At 26.4% G+C, this 21,005-nt stretch overlaps 3 protein-coding genes and 1 long non-coding RNA gene across 8 annotated transcripts in view; 1 reads left to right on the forward strand and 3 right to left on the reverse strand.

The window, feature by feature from the left end:
• LOC145190088 (nostrin-like) overlaps window positions 1-18,414 on the forward strand; it is a 33,927-nt gene extending 15,513 nt beyond the window's left edge. For all 5 annotated transcript variants that reach the window (XR_016453780.1, XM_090091868.1, XM_090091866.1 and 2 more), the window contains exons 15-16: window positions 17,571-17,784; window positions 17,908-18,414. Coding sequence is in view for 4 of the 5 variants with exons in the window: in XM_090091868.1 (XP_089947994.1) it covers window positions 17,571-17,784; window positions 17,908-18,101 (408 nt within the window). In the remaining variant the exon portion in view is untranslated. The remainder of the gene's footprint in view (window positions 1-17,570; window positions 17,785-17,907) is intronic.
• Window positions 7,137-9,223, reverse strand: LOC149887217 (uncharacterized). The gene has a single exon (XM_090091863.1). It carries the CDS (start codon window positions 9,221-9,223, stop codon window positions 7,241-7,243), a length of 1,983 nt encoding a protein of 660 aa, XP_089947989.1. The 3' UTR covers window positions 7,137-7,240.
• LOC149887218 (uncharacterized) lies at window positions 14,586-15,205 on the reverse strand. The gene is made up of 2 exons (XR_016453781.1): window positions 15,083-15,205; window positions 14,586-14,684 (listed from the first exon to the last, which is right to left on the reverse strand). It is a non-coding gene; the product is annotated as an uncharacterized LOC149887218 (long non-coding RNA).
• A 709-nt stretch (window positions 18,415-19,123) lies between the features above and the next one.
• On the reverse strand, window positions 19,124-20,652 carry LOC149887219 (uncharacterized). The gene is made up of 3 exons (XM_090091873.1): window positions 20,366-20,652; window positions 20,047-20,127; window positions 19,124-19,792 (listed from the first exon to the last, which is right to left on the reverse strand). Exons 1-3 carry the CDS (start codon window positions 20,520-20,522, stop codon window positions 19,200-19,202), a joined length of 831 nt encoding a protein of 276 aa, XP_089947999.1. The 5' UTR covers window positions 20,523-20,652; the 3' UTR covers window positions 19,124-19,199.
• Between the last annotated feature and the right edge of the window lie 353 nt (window positions 20,653-21,005).

Here is a 21,005-nt window from a genome sequence, read left to right on the forward strand (position 1 = left end):
TTAATTTCTATTAACTGTTAACATGTAAATATCCTTGATTATCTCGACTGAGATGGATTGAGTTTATTGTAGATGGATTGACTTTATTCAGAGGATTATAATGAATTAAACTAGAGCAAAAGCAAAGCAAATGTTCTTTTGCAAGAAATTATATTAGGTTAAATATTAGGTTGGAAAGAATGTTCTTTTGCAAGAGCAAAAGAACATTCTTTCCAACCTAATATTGTTGTTATGATTGTAACTTTATTATTATTATTATTATTATTATTATTATTATTATTATTATTATTATTATTATTATTATTATTATTATTATTATTATTATTATTATTATTATTATTATTATTATTATTATTATTATTATTATTATTATTATTATTATTATTATTATTATTATTATTATTATTATTATTATTATTATTATTATTATTATTATTATTATTATTATTATTATTATTATTATTATTATTATTATTATTATTATTATTATTATTATTATTATTATTATTATTATTATTATTATTATTATTATTATTATTATTATTATTATTATTATTATTATTATTATTATTATTATTATTATTATTATTATTATTATTATTATTATTATTATTATTATTATTATTATTATTATTATTATTATTATTATTATTATTATTATTATTATTATTATTATTATTATTATTATTATTATTATTATTATTATTATTATTATTATTATTATTATTATTATTATTATTATTATTATTATTATTATTATTATTATTATTATTATTATTATTATTATTATTATTATTATTATTATTATTATTATTATTATTATTATTATTATTATTATTATTATTATTATTATTATTATTATTATTATTATTATTATTATTATTATTATTATTATTATTATTATTATTATTATTATTATTATTATTATTATTATTATTATTATTATTATTATTATTATTATTATTATTATTATTATTATTATTATTATTATTATTATTATTATTATTATTATTATTATTATTATTATTATTATTATTATTATTATTATTATTATTATTATTATTATTATTATTATTATTATTATTATTATTATTATTATTATTATTATTATTATTATTATTATTATTATTATTATTATTATTATTATTATTATTATTATTATTATTATTATTATTATTATTATTATTATTATTATTATTATTATTATTATTATTATTATTATTATTATTATTATTATTATTATTATTATTATTATTATTATTATTATTATTATTATTATTATTATTATTATTATTATTATTATTATTATTATTATTATTATTATTATTATTATTATTATTATTATTATTATTATTATTATTATTATTATTATTATTATTATTATTATTATTATTATTATTATTATTATTATTATTATTATTATTATTATTATTATTATTATTATTATTATTATTATTATTATTATTATTATTATTATTATTATTATTATTATTATTATTATTATTATGTTGATGGTTGGTAGAGCCGTAAATAGGAACGATTTTATTTTGGTACCAAAATTAATATTGGTACCAAAAGTTGCAATTTTTACTGAAATAGCTAAGCCGGCTTAGCTATTTGTTGACTACAGAGGTAAATAAATGGTGAAGCTTAAAGTGCGATCTTTGATTGCCAAACATCATTAGTGTAGTTTCAATGTACTGGATTCTTTTTAAAACGAATTTCTTTTAACAATTTCATGTTATATCGATCAATGTTTATTTGGCATAGTGAAAATCTTTTTAATAAAGCTTGTATTCTGATAAAGTTACAAATTAATCACAACAGTTGAAAATATGGGATTATTTAACAGAGAATGAAATATTTAACAGAACTTTTCAACATAAAAAACTGTCAAAAATGATTTTATTGATTCTAAAAAAGACTTAACACTTTTTTATGGTCATAAAAATTTCACAAGATGCTTCTAAAGGACCAACACTAGTTAGCATATCAATAAAATAAAACATGTTTTAATGAACATTCGGATATGTAAACCAGTACCTTGGATCAAACCTTTGTATCTTAAACTTGATATATTTGGGAAGCACCAAAAGATTTGTTGCAACTAGTTTTACTTTTTAGTTGAACTCCTAATGTTTATCATGTTATGATGAGCTTATATAAAATGATGTTATTAAAAATGAAGTTAATCTAGGAATTCAATTGAAGCAAAGGAAGTAATGTTTTCTGTATGCTATTTTTGTAAATACAACTATTTAAATAATTAGATTGCTGATTTCAATAATAGATTGCTGTCATATATTACTAATGTACAATACTCTGCAAATGTTTATTCCATGCATCACCAATGACATTTGTGATGTGATACATTTGGAATGTATGATATGTACAGACTGTACTACAGCAATAAAAATCTTTCAGATAATTACAGTTACCCTGTAAAATAATGGTTAAAAAGTCAAAGTTTTTGTTGTTGTTGTTGTTGATTGGATTAGAAACAAAAGCCACTGCAAAACCTTTTCAGATTAAGACTGTTTATTTTGATCACACTTATAGTCAAAATGAGCACAGATGAATTAGATGCTTTAGTGATAAACATTATTCGCAGTCCTTATCAACAGTAGCATCTAAGTTTTTTTAGTTATTTAGTTACTGAATTCTACTAAATAATAATGATATCTATAGCATTTTCCTAAGTTTTTTTTTTTTATAAGTTAGATGCTGAATGCTGAATTCTAATCAGTTATCTAGAAAAAGGTCAACATATTTTAAAATCTACATATTTATAAATTCTAATGTAGTTCAATAAACAAAATTTTTTACGTTTTGTTAAATTATAATATTCAAATATGTATTCAGTTTTATTCATTGTATTATTTTAAGTCTATTGTGAATAATTTTAACAAAATTTTGAAAATTTGTTATAGGTTACATGTTTTTTTTTAGTTTTTTTTTTTTTATAAGAAACCAAGCTAATGGGTTAGTATTTGAAAGTTTCTTATTTTAAAGCTTGTTCTAAATCTAGTACTAAAAGTTTCTTAGTAAAATTCCATTTAATTGCACATGCAAATGAAATACTAATTTAAACTGTTGTTCTCTGTTGTAGATAATGTTGTTCTCCTTTTAATTTAAACTGTTGTTCTCCGTTGTAGATAATAACTTTGTGTAATCTTGATGTAATAAGTAGGTAAAAGTTAAAAAAAATTCCTCCAACTCTTAAATAAGTTTATTATTCAAAAGTAACTTATCACTAAAAGTTTCTTAAGATTTTGGGGCTTCTAGTGCTAGTTTCTTATAAACTAATTTCTTATTAAAAATGTGTATCTTACAACTAATTGTCTAATCAAGTTATTGTTAGAATAACGTTATTTTGGCAAAATTAAACAATTTTTTTTGATTACCCTGGATGACTTTATGCTGTGTACACACATTTTTAGAAAAATTAGAAACATAAAATGTGATAAGAGGTTAAGCAAGTCCCCTGCTTTAAAAGTAATTATAGATTTTCAGCTTCTTCTTACACAGAATAGCTGATATAGTAGGATTCTGGTCATTTCTATTATTTGGGCTTTACTTTAATGATGTCAACAAAATAGGGGGAGGAGGATTCTTAAATGCTTTGACAGTTGTTAACAAGGGGGAGAGTAGTAGGTCAAGAAAAGTGGACGTCAACACTTTTACTTTTTTTAATAAATTTATTTACTTAAAAAAAAGTAATTTGAAGCAGCGTTAGTAGTCGTTTGTAACGTAGTGTTTGGAGGGTAAGAGGTAATCAAATGTTGTGTCTCTTGAAGTTTGGTGAGCAGGAGAGGGGGGGGGGGGGTTGACGTAATTAATAAACAGCCTCATAGTTGTGTCTGGCATTTATTTTCTCTGTCACCAAAAACACAGGAATAAATTACAGCTAATGGTGGAATAAAATATAGTGAATAATATGTAATAATAATAAAGTAAAAGTATGTTTATTTGAATTTGACGTTTCGCATGTTTGAATAAACCACAATTTATCTAATTTTCTGTATATGTTAATTTTCCATTTATGTATCAATATATGTATTTTGGTTTTTGAGTCCTCAAAAACTCTTTAAAACAGGCCTTACCCCCAATAGTACAATAACGATTTGCCAGAAACCCAAATAGCACAGACTAACAATTATCAAAGCAAGGGAAATTCTTTAATTTGTCGGATACAGACGATCTATCAAGGGATAATTTTTGGATTCAATAATTTGTTACCGAGTAGGCTCTTAATTTAAAATTTGCGCCACACAGTTTTATTAAAGTGTCATTCCTCTTTTAACCAGCCTCCCAAAATTACTTGTGTTTTTAAACAACGTGCTGAGTTAAATATATAGATTTCTAAAACAAAATATTCAAAAACGAGTGGGGAGGAATAACCCTTTGGATTCACCCTTGTGAGAGGGATAATCCTTTTAAAATTAATGTTTTAAATTAGTTTAATTTTTCAAAAATTAAATTTGTAGCCCTCAAATAAAATAATGCATGCTCTGTAAAAAGGTTGGATTTCTCTGGTTTAGGAACCTTTTTTTTTTGATTGCCTTTTATTTTTTTTAATAGTATATAAAGTTGCTTTGTTTTTAGTAGTATATATTTTGCTTTTGAATAAAATAAGTTACATAAAGGTTTCACGTTAAAACAATATAAATAAACAAGACAATTTAAAAAACAGATCGGGACACAAAGAAGATATGGGTAATGCAATACCATCTTAATCTTTTCATAGAGTTTCTTAAAAAATATAGATTGTCAAAAAGTTCTAATAGACTGCAGATATAAGTAAGATGTTAAATTTCTAATTTAAAAACTCAAAGATTTAAAATATATTAACCAATACATAAATAACTAAACGAGAGCTTTAAACTTTGATGTGTTTAATGATTTTAAAATTTTATCATTATATTATTATTAGCTTTTTTTTTTTGAAAATAATTACATTTCTTGGTCCTCGAAATGTTATCAAAAACTCTGTATACTTATTTAATTTCATTGAAAATTTAAAAGAACTTTTATTGATTTGTTCTTAAGAAATACTTTCCATTTATATTTTTTTCAAACTTACAAATAAAGTTAGCTGGAGAGAGGTTATTTGTATATTTATGCATTAAAATTAAGTGTTGATTAATATTTATTTCATAAATATTCATCATTTTCATGTCTCTCATTATGGGTTTAGTTTAATAAGAGAGGGCCTATTATTGATCCTTGTGGTATTCCACACGGGATTTTAAGTATTTTGAACTCCTAGTTTTGAACATTTTGTTTTCTAATAGTATGGGAACTATTAATGCAAATGTAGTTCTTATTTATTACCCCATAACACTTTAACTTTTCTAACAAGATGCAACGATCAACGGTGTCAAAAGCTTTAGTTAGATCAATAAATATACTTAAGGTAAATTTGTTTTCATTCTCGGCCTTTGCTGAAGCCCAAACAAGAAAAAAAAAAGAAAAAGAGTAAACAAAAATAGCAGAATCGATGTTTGTTAAATTACTCTTTACAAATCTGCAAGCACTCTTGAAAAAACCATAAGATAACTATGATAACTGTGTAAGAACTATAAATTTAGGGGTATTCAAAAATTAAAATTCGGGGGTAAGAAAGCAGTAGGTACTTAAAAAGTGCCTATTACATCCTAAAATGTCCTCAAATCTCTAAATTCCGATTGGAACGTCCGAATTCCGACTATACTTCTAAACAACCATCTATAAGTTGAATCCGCCAGGAAAAAGTGTGTGGGCCGATATTTCAAAAACCAATATGATGATATTTGTTTTAAAACAAAATATGTTTCTCTCGTTATAAAAAATATTAAACGAATTAAAAATTTGTACACTTTATAAATCTTTTTAAGTTTTTAATAATAAACTTTATTGTTTCAATTTATAAAATTGCTTAACCCTTTAAGGCCTAAGGGAGGAAAACGCTGGTGTTTAATAAAATATACAATTGAAATATACTAATTAGGGTCCAGTAATAGACAATACACATTTTTTCAATATACCAGGGTGATTGTTACTATGGAAACTGAAGTGGGACCAATATGTCCCGTCAGGCCATAAAAGCTTTTTTTTTAAAAAATTTTTTAGTTAAAGAAAAAACAAAGTTTTTGTTATTAAACACATTTTATTTAAATGCTATGATATTTCGAAAAACTTTTTTTTTTCATTTATGTACAAAAAAACCTTACAAGTAGTGGATTTAAAATGTGGTCTTGACTCAACCTTTTCTTTTGAGCATACTTCACATCTTCCAAGGTTAGTTTCATAGAAAGGTCAATGAATGCCTTGATTTTTTCCTCTAATTGACAAAGGTATTGAATAATTAGAATTTCGGCGTTTTTTTGTTGATAAAGAAGGTGATAACATTGGGCGTCCTATTTTGGGTAGTCTGCTAAGTATTATTAACGATTGTGCGACTGATCTTTTAAACTGCATTAATATAATTTTTTTACCACTTAAATTTTATAGACCACATAAGCATTACATAAAGTACGCTCAAGAACCCCAAAAAATCTTCGGTGCCACCATTTCTTTGATTTTCGGTCTACACCATAAATCGAGCAATACATCCTTTAAAAATATTAGCCCGTAAAGCCTGACGGGACTTATTAGTCCCATCTAAAATTTTATAAAAAGGTAGTGTATGCAAAACTTTAAAACACTTTAACTAAACTTCAATTATTTAGTTATACATTAAAGAAGCTCTAAAAAAATTCTCAACACAAATAAAAGTATGCACAGTGGGCCAGAATGCACTTTTACTGGACAAAGTTCATAACTAATTTAATATTAGAGCTATATTCACTAAAATTAGTATGAGTACTAATATGATGTCTGCGCTTTTTATGAAGGTAATATTTTTTTATTTCGTTGCTATGGATACCTTTATTTTGCTTAGCAACAACCTACTTTTGTTATCTGCAGATATTTTATAAGTGCCATATTCACTAAATTTGGCATGAGTACCAATATGAGATCACACTTCTTACAAAAGTGATAATTTTTTAAATTTAGTTGTTATGGATTCTTATATTGCTTAGTTACCGGATACTTTCCTTAGTTACAAAGTGGTAAATTGATATTTGAATATCTTATCGGATTTTTGACCCACCTATATTGAATAAAAATTGAGTATTTAGGTAAATAATGTTTTAGGAATAATAAAAGCAAAAAATAGTGCAAGAAAACATTATCAATTTTAAATTACATCAAAAAATTATAAAACAATAATATCGTTTGAAGATTGTTTAAGTAATTGTAAAACATCTGAAGGAAATGCTTTATGATTTGTTTGGTGTGATGTTGATTTACGTAATGATGAAATAACAGGATCACTGGAAACTAGGAGTCTATTGATAAGATCAGTATTTGTTGCTTTTCTGGATGTTTTTCGGCTGAAATTTTCGCGATAAGATTTAAAGTCTTTATTTCTAGCCTCTTGAGCTTCCTCTGACATAAGTCCGATGGGTAATGTAAGGCTTTTAATTATGTCATGTCCATGTATCAATACTTTGTGAACTGATTGAGCCATGTAATACCATGGATAAAGGGACACATATAGTCTAAAAGTGTCAAAACAATAATCCTTGAACTTTAAGCAGTCTATTTCATATCCTGAAGAGAGCGTTACCAAGATAATGTAAAATCTGAATATAAGGTTTTGGTCAATACCCAGAATTTCAGCTGTTTGTTCATATGCTGCAAAAGCACGCCTTGAGGTATTGCCATCATTGCTTGTTCCAGAACCACCACTTTTAGGGAAATCAACAACAAGTCCCATTTTGTTCATAAAATCAGTCTGAATCTTTTGTTTAGCTACAGATGCCTTTTCTTTGTGTTCTTTAGATCTTGCTTGCCACTTTCTTGTTTCTTTTTTATATGCAATGTGCAATAACATCTCAAAAAATCGAATCCATGCATGAAGACTGGAAAGACCATATTTGAACTCTCTGTTAGTATAATCTATATTAAGGATATCAAGACTATTCATATTTTTTGGAGAGACACCACACACTGAACAGCATTGGTATGAGTTATTTTTTTCAGATAATATTGTTTGAACCTTCCCATCAATCATTGTAAGTTCAATAATACAATTCACCTCAATAGAAGATCCGCAAACCTCTAATAAAATCATACCCAAGCTTTCTATCTCACTTTTAATGTAATGATCTTCTTCAATCACAGATTCCTTGGATTCCATTTTGTATGCAAATCTTATGGGTCTACAATAGGCTGTGGAGGACGACTTTTGATTTCTCCAAATAGGCACCTTTTCGTTGCTGTTGTTAAATCCAGTCAAATCCAATGGGACAAGACAAGTAATAAATAATGATTCTTCACGCTTTAAATCTCTGTTAATGTCGGGTTCTGATAAAACTTGTTTATAAATGTTTTGGCCAGTAGCACCATCAAAACCAGCCTTACACGTTAGTGTCATTGTTTTTATTGCTTTGTCGTTCAATATCAAGTGCCTTAGTACAGGTTCCTGAACTGCACAGATTCTTTGCGAAGTATGAGTCATTAAATCTTTTAAAGGAACTGAAGCTGAATAGTCCTCCACTGTTATGTTTGCAGGATAACATTTCAATTTTGCATCTCTGACATCATTGTAAGCGGGGTAGATGTTATATTCTTTCTCCAAGGCTCCGCTTCTAATCAATTGATAGGAAGCTTTTGTCAGACTTGCATCATATATTAAAGCCAGTGCTTCATCTGCTGAATATTTAGTTGCTTTATCTGTATTTGATATATTTAAAACATTCTTGGCAGCAATAACAACAGATTCATCTCTAAATTTTTTATTAGCAGCAAAAAATAATTCATTGGATGAATGAGATTCAATTAAACAAGATACACGCCGTTTTTTAGTTTTATTAGAACTATTATCAAATGCAACTGGTTTTCGACCACGTCTACTTGCAGTTGGTTCATTGTCTTTTTTTCTGAAAATTAAATATTCATTAAGCCAGTTCACAAACTTCCTATAAAAATTTTTCACAGTATAGTTTGCAGATTTCCCACTTTTTTTTTTATACAAGTAAACAAATCGTTGAACAGCATGTCTAAAATCAACGTCTTTAAAATCAGCAAATTTTGGCTGAATAAATTTTAATATATCTTCAGTAATATTTTGTTTTGAAATACTAAGATTGTTTTTTTGGAGAAAATTATGAATGTCTAACTTTAACAAAACCATATCTAAATAATTATTGTAACAAGTATTTTGTATTTAAAAGTTTAATGTTATAATATATATGCCGCCTGGACTACTAATACTTGTTATTAATTAAGTTACTACAAGTGTTAGTAATTAAAATTAAAAGTAATTAAATTACTGTCTGTGTTAGTAATTAAATTACTAACAACAACCGAAAATATGTTGTTGCTATGTTATGCAAAGTAAGGTATCCATAGTAACCAAAAAAAGTTAACCTCATAAGAATTGTGAATCTCATTTTAATACATACCCCCAATATTGTGTATTTAGCGCAAGTAAAATACCGTTAAAACAACGTTAATGTAAAAATGAGTTGTTGCTATGCAAAATTTAGTACCATAGCAACCAAGTTAAAACATACATAAAATCTGAACGGGGATTTAAGGGGACGAGCAATCAATTAAAACTCGATTGAAGCATCATATAGCTCAAATAAATATAAGACAACACATGGCAAATTGTGGTAATTATTAGTTATTGTGCGGCAAAAAATAAGTTTCTTAAGAAATTTTTTTTTTTAATCTGTGATTTTCAAAGTATAACTGAGATAACATGCTATGACAAAATTATTTCACACATTGGTTTTTCTTATCTCTAAATACTCTAGAATAACATGTACTAATTTTTTGTTTCAAAAACGTAGATGTAATTGAAATATAACACAACGTTGATGTCACCGTTAATTACTTATTTATAATTTTTTTTTTTTTAATTTTATCTCAATATTCAAATGCTTAGAGTCCTGGTAACTAAGGGATTTAATATAAATAAATTATCAATAGATTTCTCCTAATATATGTAGATACTAAAATTAAATAGGTTTTCAAGATTAGACAACTAAAATTTTTCCCATTTTGTCCACCTACTGGCCCACTGTGATATGTAAAGTTAAATATAATAGGTTTGCTTTTACAAAATAAATACGCTTGATTTCCTTAAAAACCACCATTAGAGATCACGTCTAAATAAGCATCTGCGTCTCGTTATTTTTTTTATTCGAGACGAGACGAGACAATGATATCCGGGATACAATTTTTATAATCCGAAAGAAAATTTATTGTCCCGGTTTTTAACTTTATTCCGGGATAGTTTATTCGTCAATTTTTTCCGGGACATTACTCGTCTCGTTATGCTTGTTCCGGTTCATTTCAGAGAAAACGATTCCGAGACGCAGACCCTTACATCTGAATTAAAAAATAATTGATAACAAACAATTAAATGTAATTTTAAAACATGACTAAAAACCAAGTGAAAACTTACGCAATGTTTTTACAGCAAAAAAAAAAAAAACCGGTTTAAGAGAAAGACAGGAGTTTAAGGGTCTACGTTTCTTTGAAATGAACTGGAACAAGCATAGCGAGACGAGTAATGTCCCGGAAAAAATTGACGAATAAACTGTCCCGGAATAAAGTTAAACCGGGACAATAAATTTTCTTTCGGATTTTAAAAATTGTATCCCAGATATCATAGTCTCGTCTCGAATAAAAAAAAAATAACGAGACGCAGATGCTTACAGGAGTTAATGTAGTGGGACATATAAGTTCCGTCAGTCCTCAAAGGGTTAAATAATGAAATAAAAAAAAGGTTTATATCAGGTAAAAAATAAAAGTTAAATAAAATACTGTTAGGGTAACTACACCTCTACATAGGAATATATTTTAGTGATTAAAAGAAGTAAGGAATACTTTTAAAATCATAAAACAGAAACTTTAACTCAATTAATAAATGTCAACAAAGAAATAAAAACACAAGTGTCAATGAATAGCTTTTGACTTAACAAGACAACTTTAAAATTTTCAGAGACTGTTTTTGTTTGATTCTGGTGTAAAAAGTGTGAAAGTATATTATCATGATGTTGTTCCATGTCAAAAGAGTAACGCTCCGATATAAGCATAAAAGTGTTGCACAGAAATGTCCAACAAACTTTATTTTTAATAGAGTTAAAGAGCACAAGTGTGAAGAAAACACATTGAACAGTATTAATAGGAATTTTAACTCACCTCTATGGAGTGATTTTAGATATTGACCAAACTTTTCAAAACAAAACATTTTTCTGGTTAAAATTTCATTTTAGTTAAGCAAATCATCATTAGGAGACACAGATCCGGCAATATAAACAAAAGACGTCTTTCATTGAATAGTTATACTTTTTTTTAGTTTTGTCAAATTATCTCAGCTGAAGATTCATCAAATAAAAATTCACAAAATTGGTAAGAATGTCCTGCATCAGGAGCTGACTCATTAATGTTATATGACAACAAAAGTGAAGTTTTAGAAATATTGAACTTTTCAATTATTTGTTTGACGCTTAAAAAATATGTGCCACCATCTTAACTTGCTGAATTCTTTTTCAAGTGGATCTGTAAAAAATTTTCCCAACATAACATATTTGTGTGTTTCTCTTAATAGAGTTTTTTTCAGCTCAACAATTCCTTTACATGTATGATTTATGGAATGTCCTGTATCATGTGTTAATTGTTTTATACGCTTCCCCTGATTACTTGTCATACGAAATCCCATTTCTTCAAAATCCCAAATAAATTTTAATCAATCATCGTTTGGATCTTGGATGACAGCTTGTCGATCATCATTAAACCTATAATTCACACCCACACTTTAAAACATTTTACATTTAACATTTTCCACCATGTAATAACAAGTTTAATAAAATCAGCAGTCTCATTAATTCTTAAGATGTTGAAGGTTTCAGGATGATTAAGTAGAGCGCTTTGTTTTTTTCAAAAAACACTATTAGAATGAAGTTTTTGTTTGAACAAGTCTTTCAAAATGACTTGGTCAAACAAAAACTTCATTCTAAAAGTGTTTTTTCGTTAGACTATAAGATTTAGCTTCAAAAGGTATTACTAAATGACTCCAACAAGCTTTTTTCTTAACACAATTTTCATAAAAAAATAGTTCTTTTTTTTCTGTGAGCCAATTGTTTTGAATGTTTTTGATTAGGTGGACAAATAGCAAAAAAGTTTCAATGGTGGTTAATCAAGATTTTTCAGAAAATGAATCAAATTTTTTGAAAAATGCTTGATTACTCAACGCCGTTAATGCAAGTTCTCAAACTTTTTCGACTTGTTTGTTCTCGGTGGTAACAAACATGTTTTTTTTTTCATGTCTGCAACATTTGTTTATAAACAATATGATATGCTAAGTTTTAAAAGATATGTTTTAAACAATATCTATAGATATTGTTTAAAACTTAACATATTTTTTTGCGATGGAGTAAGAAAATATGTATACATATTTTCTACAAAAAAATAAATATATATATATATTCAAATAAAATATATATATATTAATCTATGGTAATTTAAAGATCGGAATTTTAGTTGCATAGTTTTATGGCATTATAAAATAGGGGTGGTTCATATCACAGTAAAGTTTATATTTTGAGCTTAGACTTTTAAATAAACCTTAAGAGGTTTAACTTTAAAAGTCTAACTAGTCGTATGTCAATTTGTGTGTTCTTCACCCTTATATTATTAAAAACTTTCATATAAAATGGAAAAAACAGATTTTAAACTTGAAATAACTAATTTTTTTCAACCTTTAAAGATATTTGCAGACATATGACTGAAATTAAACATATAACTTAAAACTTGTTTGAAAAAATTGTTTTTTTAATTTAATGATAAAATGAACTGTATGATAAATACTTAAAATTATAAAAATCTATTTGAAAAACCAAAAAACACTTTAAAAAAAATTTATTACGAAAAAATTATTAGAAAATACAATTAAAAACACTAAAAAATCGTGGCATGTTATTGATGAAATAATTGGAAAAAACAAAATTATAAAAAATATTCTTCCAAAAAAACTTTTGATTAATAAAAAGCTAGTTTATCAAAACTTTTGTCAGATTCTTTGATAATATAGGGCCGAACTTGTTAAAACAGTTCCGCTAAGCTCAACAATTTGATTTTTATTTAAAAAGATATAGTACGCATATGGACGAATCTAATCTTAAAGTTTGCGAATTACTATTAATAGTTTTTAAAAAAAAAGCGCAGGTTTTGATAAAATCAGCGCAAATGTTGTAATATCTGTACTTGATGACAGTGAAACATCTTTATTACATATCTTTAAACTTCCTTTAAAATTAGGTGTCGTTCCGACTAAGTTAAAAACTGCCTGAGTCACCAATTTTTAAGAGTGGAGATGCCTCCAACATTTAAAACTACAGACCAATTTCTATCTTCCCTTGTTTCTCAAAGATACTTGAGCGTATAATGTTCAACAGACCATGGTTATTTAAAAAAAAACTTCATGTTGTAAAAAAACAGTTCGGGTTCAAAAAAAATGCTTTTTTTGAGAAACTGAAAAAAAAAGCTCGATTCTAGGAATATTGTTGTTTCTAATGTACATAAATGGTTTTTATTTATCATCAAATCTTATAAATTTTATTCTAATTGCAAATGACTATAAATACTTTTTTAAACATTTAAACGAACAATTAGATAAAGTTAATTAGTGGTTTTTAATTAACAAACTTTCTCCTAATGCTGATAAAACTAAATTTATTTTGTCATTTTGTTCCTAACATTGAATAAACCATCATCTCTACATTATTTTTTTTTCCTTTTTAGATACATAAAAATAAGGATTTGATAAATTTTTACGTAAAAAATATTTTAATATTATTTTTGAAAAGATCTTTAAAATGGGTGAATCAACCTGCATTCGAAATAATTCTGACAGCACGTTCAACTTAGCAGTCGTTTAATCTTCTATACATTAGAGCTGCACCAAGAGATATTAGCATAGTTTTAGCGTGTTTAAAATGTCTACTGTGTTTTATTTGTTTTCAAGGATAGTTTATTTGTCTTAAACCATTCCGTTTGATTTGAAAACTCTTTGTTAATTATTTTAGACACATTTAGAAAACCAAAGAGTTGAGTATACACAATTCGCTCTAATATTTTAAAGAAACAAAGGAGATTTTAAAATAGTCTACAGTTTACAGAATTTAAAAACAGAGCGGATTATATCCAATTTAATGTTTGTTTATTAAATATATAATCTCTTAAAAGAGTTCCGAATATTTATGGTGTATTTAAATACACGCTACGCTATAAAAGACTTCCCTCAGTACCATCGCTGCCCAGTTTTTTTTTTAAATAACTAAATTTATTTTAAAAAATGATATTGTTAACGTAACCCTTTTTTGACCTCCCCCTGTCGAATATTGTCAAAATATTTCAGACCTCGCCTCCTGCCTATTTTGTTGTCATTACTAAGGGACAGCTTCAAATTAGAATATCTTCGTCAATGAAGTTTTTACATTTTATGTTTTTTAAAAGTGGATTCAAAAACAACTTTAAAAAAATCTTTCTAAAAATTTCTTTCAGTTAAACAATAAAAACAAAACATCAGGTAATCGAAACTTTGAATTTGAACAAATTATTAATGACATACGCATGACAACCTAAAAATAAAATAAAGTATTATTAAAATAGTAATGCAAAGTATACTGAGTTACAAAAACCAATACCAAACACACTTTGGTAATTATTAAACCATGACTAAATTAAAATCTTATGCAATAACAATTCTTTTTTGGTGACATCTCAACTTTCTCAATGTACTAAATATTTTTTTTTTTTTTGTTTAAAATTTTTTTTCCAATTTTTAAAAATTTAAACATATACATAATTTTTAATGATTTTTAAATATTGTACTTGTTTTTTAAATCCTTTTAATGTTGATTTTGACTTTAGAAACTATGAATTTTCATTTTGCACTGAGAAAAATCAAATAAAAGTTAAAATAAAAAATATCTTTGTTTTGTCATTTAAAACAATAAATATAATAATAAAAACATACTTAATTTTTCCTTGCCCATTTTGCAGATAGCACCAGGTTTCTGTAATTACTGTATGCATTTCAACAACTGATTTAAGTATATGCACACACATAAATACACAGTTATGTTAGGGGGTAGCCATTTTAAGAGAACTTTTGAAAATGAAATACATACCTAGCTAAAGTTGTCGCAAATGCAAAAACAGCTGTAAAAAATCAACATTTGATAAAAAAAAAATTTAAAACCTTATTTTAGTTGTGGAAAAAGAATGCAAGTAAAAAAAAAGGATCGAGATGAGTTAAAGTTTAATGGATTATTATAAAAATATTTGTTTTTATTTCTTAGCTTTACGTATATAAACGTGCAGTTTTTTGTAACTTTCTACAAATCCTCGATTAAAGTTAATCTCTATGGCCAATTATAAATTGTATAACGTAAGGAGAGCAGAGAAACGCACTATGATAAAAATTATTTTAGTAAAAAAAATTTATTTATAATTTATTTCAAAATAAAATAAAAATTGAGTAAAAGAATACTAATTAATAAAAATAAAAATGGGTGACCTGGAATGTGGTACCTGGTGATGACCTGGAATGCGGTGCCAGCTGACGACGTGGAATGTGGTACCTGGTGATGACATGGAGTGTGATATTTGGTGATGACCTGGAGTATGTTACCTGGTGATGATCTTTAAAGTACAGGTCTTTAAAGGTGTAAAGAAGCGAAAATAATGACAAATTGAATAAGGTATTAAAAGGCATAATGAAAAGTAAACTATAAACAAAAAAAAAAAGATTTGAAAAAAGTTCAAAAATATGAGAAATTATGGTCTAGTGTGGCTTTTCAAATAACATTCAGCATGTAGAGAATGTCTAAGAAATAAGTTTAGGTTAGGAAAACAATTTTGAACTACAAAACACAAGATTATGAAACAAAGATATCAGCTATTTGCATCCAAACTATGAGAATATTGCCAGATTAGATCACAATAATACTGTATTTATACAATTAAATTATTTATGTATTTTTACTACACATTTTTCACAACTATAACAACTCAAGCAAATATCTCTCATCTTTTATACTTTAACTTTAGAAATCTAATACAAACTTAATTACCTAAAATACTTAATAAACTAACAAGATAATTTGGTGTGTGTGTATATATATATATATATATATATATATATATATATATATATATATATATATATATATATATATATATATATATATATATATAGCAAAGCTGGGTAAAAATGTGGTATTTGATTTCAAAACACCATTAGTGTAGTTTTAATGTACTGGAACCATTTTAAAACGAATGTCTATTAATAATTTTGTTTTATATTGATCAATATTTATATTTGAAATAAAGTTTAATAAAGTTACTAAATAATTCCAAGTGAAAATATGAGTTTATTTAATTGAGAATTTCCAACATGCTAAACTGTCAATAATTATGCTGTTAATTCTTAAAAATAGTTATAATGTTTTTATGATCATAAAAGTTTTATATGATGCATCTAAAAAAAAACAACTCAAGTTAGCACATCAATAAAATAAAGAGGTGGACTGGAGCTTTAAAGAATTTCTTTGAAAATATGTATACTTTATTAAACTTCTACATTGGGGTATGCTTTTAAGATGTCCATTTATAAACACTTTATTAATTCAAATAAATCAAAGTATGTATTAATCTATACTTGAATTATAGTCTTGAAAAAAAATGGCAGTTTAGCTTTTTTTTGTTTTTGAGTTGCGCCCGTAAAAAATCGTTCCTATTTCAAAAGAAATCGTTCCTGTTTTAAGGAAATCGTTCCTGTTTTTCTCCAAGAAATCGTTCCTACGGCTTTTTTCCGGGAAATCGTTCCGGTTTTATAGAAATCGTTCCGATTTTTTCTAGAAATCGTTCCTATGCGGAACAGTAGGAACGATATTTTCGGGGAAATCGTTCCTACGTTTTGAGAAATCGTTCCTTCAACATTCTTATTCTTATTATTATTATTATTATTATTATTATTATTATTATTATTATTATTATTATTATTATTATTATTATTATTATTATTATTATTATTATTATTGTTATTATTATTATTACTATTATTACTATTATTATTATTATTATTATTATTATTATTATTATTATTATTATTATTATTATTATTATTATTATTGTTATTATTATTATTACTATTATTATTATTATTATTATTATTATTATATTATTATTATTATTATTATTATTATTATTATTATTATTATTATTATTATTATTATTATTATTATTATTAAGGATTAGTAATAATTATTATTTTTTTTAATTATTATATTGCTACTACTACTTTTTTTCCTTTTTCATTTTTTGAAAAAAAAAAAAGATCAACTTTTACCGCTTTATTTGCCCTACCGAAGCACTTTTTTCCATTTATTCCATTACTTTTTAAATCAAAGTCTTTAGTTGTTCTCTTTATTAAAAATTTTTGATTTGTTTTTCATTTAAAGGGGCTGACAAATAGCGTTTTAAGCATACCTCTCGATGTCTTTACCAACGATAACACTCTCGATGATGAGAACACTTATGCGACAATAACTACTTCTACCCCTGCGGCATTTGATCCACTAAATAACTTTGACAGTGATGATGATGATATCGATCCAGATTTTGACGATGTCGATTTAGATGTTCTTGATAATAAAGAATCTGAACCTCCACCCGGTAATGCATTTTCTTTACCAAAAAAATGCAGCAATTTCTTTTTTTCAATTTTTTGTATTGAAAAAATTGGTTTCTTACACTTGGTCAGCGTTTCTGTTCGATTAAGAATTTTTTTCAATTTAGTTCAAAGTGAAAAAAGCGTTTGCGTAGCTGATTTCGAATACTTGGCGGCAGCGCAAGACGAGCTTACCATTCGCCCCGGAGACCGAATTACTGTCTTGGTGCGGCACGATGATGGATGGTGGAGGGGAGAGTCGAGAGGTAAACAGGGATTATTTCCTGCGACATATGTTCATGAGCTCAAGGCTAAAAAATGATTCTGCACAACAAACACCAGACACCAATAAGTCCAACTTCGAATATCTTAAAAAAATTTTTCATTTTGTGAGTTCTTGTTTTGTTTAATATTAACTCAAAGAGCAAAATGAAAAGCACTGCAGCCAATGCAGACTCTTCTTTTAAATGATTGTAAGTTTGATATTTTTACTCGCACTTTAATTTTCTCAGTTGTTTTTTTTTTTTTTTTAAATTTAATTTAATTTTTTTATTGTTTTATATCCCTGTATATTTATTTAAAAACTTCATTTTCGGGTATTGAATTTTTATTTGATAAAGTCTTAGATATCGTGATTATGATCTTTTTTTTCATGTACCGAATGTTGATTTATCCGTTGCGTGTAAACGAGTTTTTTAAATTTGAAAGTAGCTTCAAAAGTTTCGATAATATTTTTTACTTGTGAAAAGAAAATTTGCAGTTTTTTAAAAATTCTTTAGTATTGTGCAGTTCATGCAAAAAATGGTCAGTAATCATTCATCAACAATGATATATTATATATACTAGATGTCTAACTTGCGGGATTCTATTTGACGAAAAGTGAAGCCGCTTTTTTTGTTTACAAATTGAATCCGCCATTTGTAATAAGGGCAAAAACTATATCCGACGTGCGAAATAAAAGTTAAAAATGCACGTTTTTGCCCGAATTAGAAATGGCTCCCACGGCTTCAAATTTCGGATCGAAGTTAGACATCTAGTATAAATAATATATCATTGTTCATCAACAACTTCGATCGTTTGTAATGCCGAGCGCCGACATTTAAATGCAATGACGTAACTTTTTTGTGGCTACTATATAACAAAATGTCTTGCGTTTCGACTCTGATCGTGTGATCGTTCATAAATTTTTTGATAACTCTCATGTTAATTACCAAAAGTTTTTTAACTTTTAAAAACTTTTTGGTGATTATCACTTATGAGAAATTTCTCGTCATTTACCTGAACCGAATAAAGCATGACGAAACAGAAATAAGACAAATGATTACTTTGAAAAAATAATTTGACACAAAAGAAAATATATATATATATATATATATATAGCGAAATAAAGCTTATATGAACACACAAACACACACACATTCTAAATACGAAAATGGATTTTTTTGTAATTCAAATGCTTGAATAAATCGCTCCACTTGAACAGAACTCCATCATTGGCATAGTAAAACCTGTTCAACCAAAACAGCTCCTTGTTTGATAATGTTCTATTGTATATTACAAATTGCGATAGCTCTCCGTAAAAAACCTCACTTATGCTATCACTTCCAATAAAGAACCTCCCTGAAAGTTTTGAGAACAGATTGTCCCGTTCTTTTCTTAGATCGGTCTGATTCTCAAGCTTCCCATTTAGGTAAACCTCCAGTTTACTTAAACCAATCGTTATACAAATGTGATTCCATTCTTTGCTAGTAAAAGCGTCGTGAGCATAATTTAACAATTCTTCCTTACTCGAAACAATAATGACACAGCCATTTTGAAAAAATATCGAAAAGTTTTCTGAGTTTGTCCAGTATTTAAAAATCATTTCCTTGTAATAATCTTGTTTGCCTTTTCTTTTGAACCATGTACAAAACAAAAGAATATCTGAAGGAGGAATGGAGAGGGGAAATGACGGAAAAAAGGAGATATTATAAAATCGTTCGTTTTGATACAAGCTGAAGTCGATTGCATAATCTAAAAAATGTTTTCAAAACACCTTTATAATAGTTATATTGTTTTTTTGGCTAAAATAAGATTTAGTTAATAGTTTGATTCTAGTAACACATGTTTAACTTCTGATCAAGATCTGGACGATAAAAAGTTGCTTTTATTTTGCTTTTAACTTTAAAATTAAACAGAACCAAAATATTTTGTTTTTTGTGTTGTTTTTTTTTAAATTACTTTTCATTTCCTGTTTTACTTGTAAAACGATTTGACAAACAGTTTACCTGCTGAATATTCGAATAGGTTTGATGTATCGTTGAATCCTTTAGCATCAGTCGGGTACGACGGTTGATTTTCTTGCGACTCTGATGAAAAACAATTAAGTATTAGAACCAATGATATTGCTCATTAAACCCGAAAAAAGTCTTTTAAACCATGTTTAAAGGAAATTCTTCAAACCCGTTTGTAGACTTCAAAATCGGTACTGTTTAAGATTTGGGCGGGAATGAATAATAATAAATGAGCGGGAAACGTTAAGAAAACAAGAAAAAACGTGAACGAAATCAACTTAACATAATAAATTTTTTTAGAAGGACGCGGTACCTTGGTTTGACTGAAAGTGTGTTTTGTAACACCTCAAGTAGAGAATAACGAACAGCGCAGAGGTGAGCATATTACAGGCAAATACAGTAGCAAAAATGATTTTGCCGAGCTCTCGATACTTTCTTCGAACTCGTACATTTTTTCCTAAACGAGACATTTCTGTGGCTTCTTAGTTCCTGCGTCCTAATCGAGTTAGCACAAACTTATAAAAAAAACAAAACAAAACTATCTCCAGTTCAAATTGTTCTTCGGATGTGTGAGTTTTTTCTTCATATCATTCTAGTTTGTGTTGAAATTGTTAATTTTGATGTAAGTTTCGATTCTCCATCTAATTAATAATAGAAAATCTTTTGCGAAAGAATTTTAATGCAAATAATGAAGAAAATTTCATTGCAAACAGACGTTCGTTGGGTGTTGTTTGTTTTTCAAAATATTTAACAGACAAAAAAACTAATAAATAAACCGGCTGGAATTGAGATAATCTAAACATTCTACAACACTTTATTCCTTAATTATCAACAAATTATTACGAGAACAACGTGCAAAAGTGATAAAAAAAAAAAAAGATTGAATTTTTCACCTGCACGTGTCACACAAATGATTAATGTCTAAGGAATTTCCAATGAAGACTATTTTACCT

Source organism: Hydra viridissima, unplaced genomic scaffold (assembly GCF_058129835.1).
Source record: "Hydra viridissima isolate aposymbiotic clone 2 unplaced genomic scaffold, HvirCarnegie_v1 scaffold_6, whole genome shotgun sequence".
Lineage (NCBI taxonomy): Eukaryota > Metazoa > Cnidaria > Hydrozoa > Anthoathecata > Hydridae > Hydra > Hydra viridissima.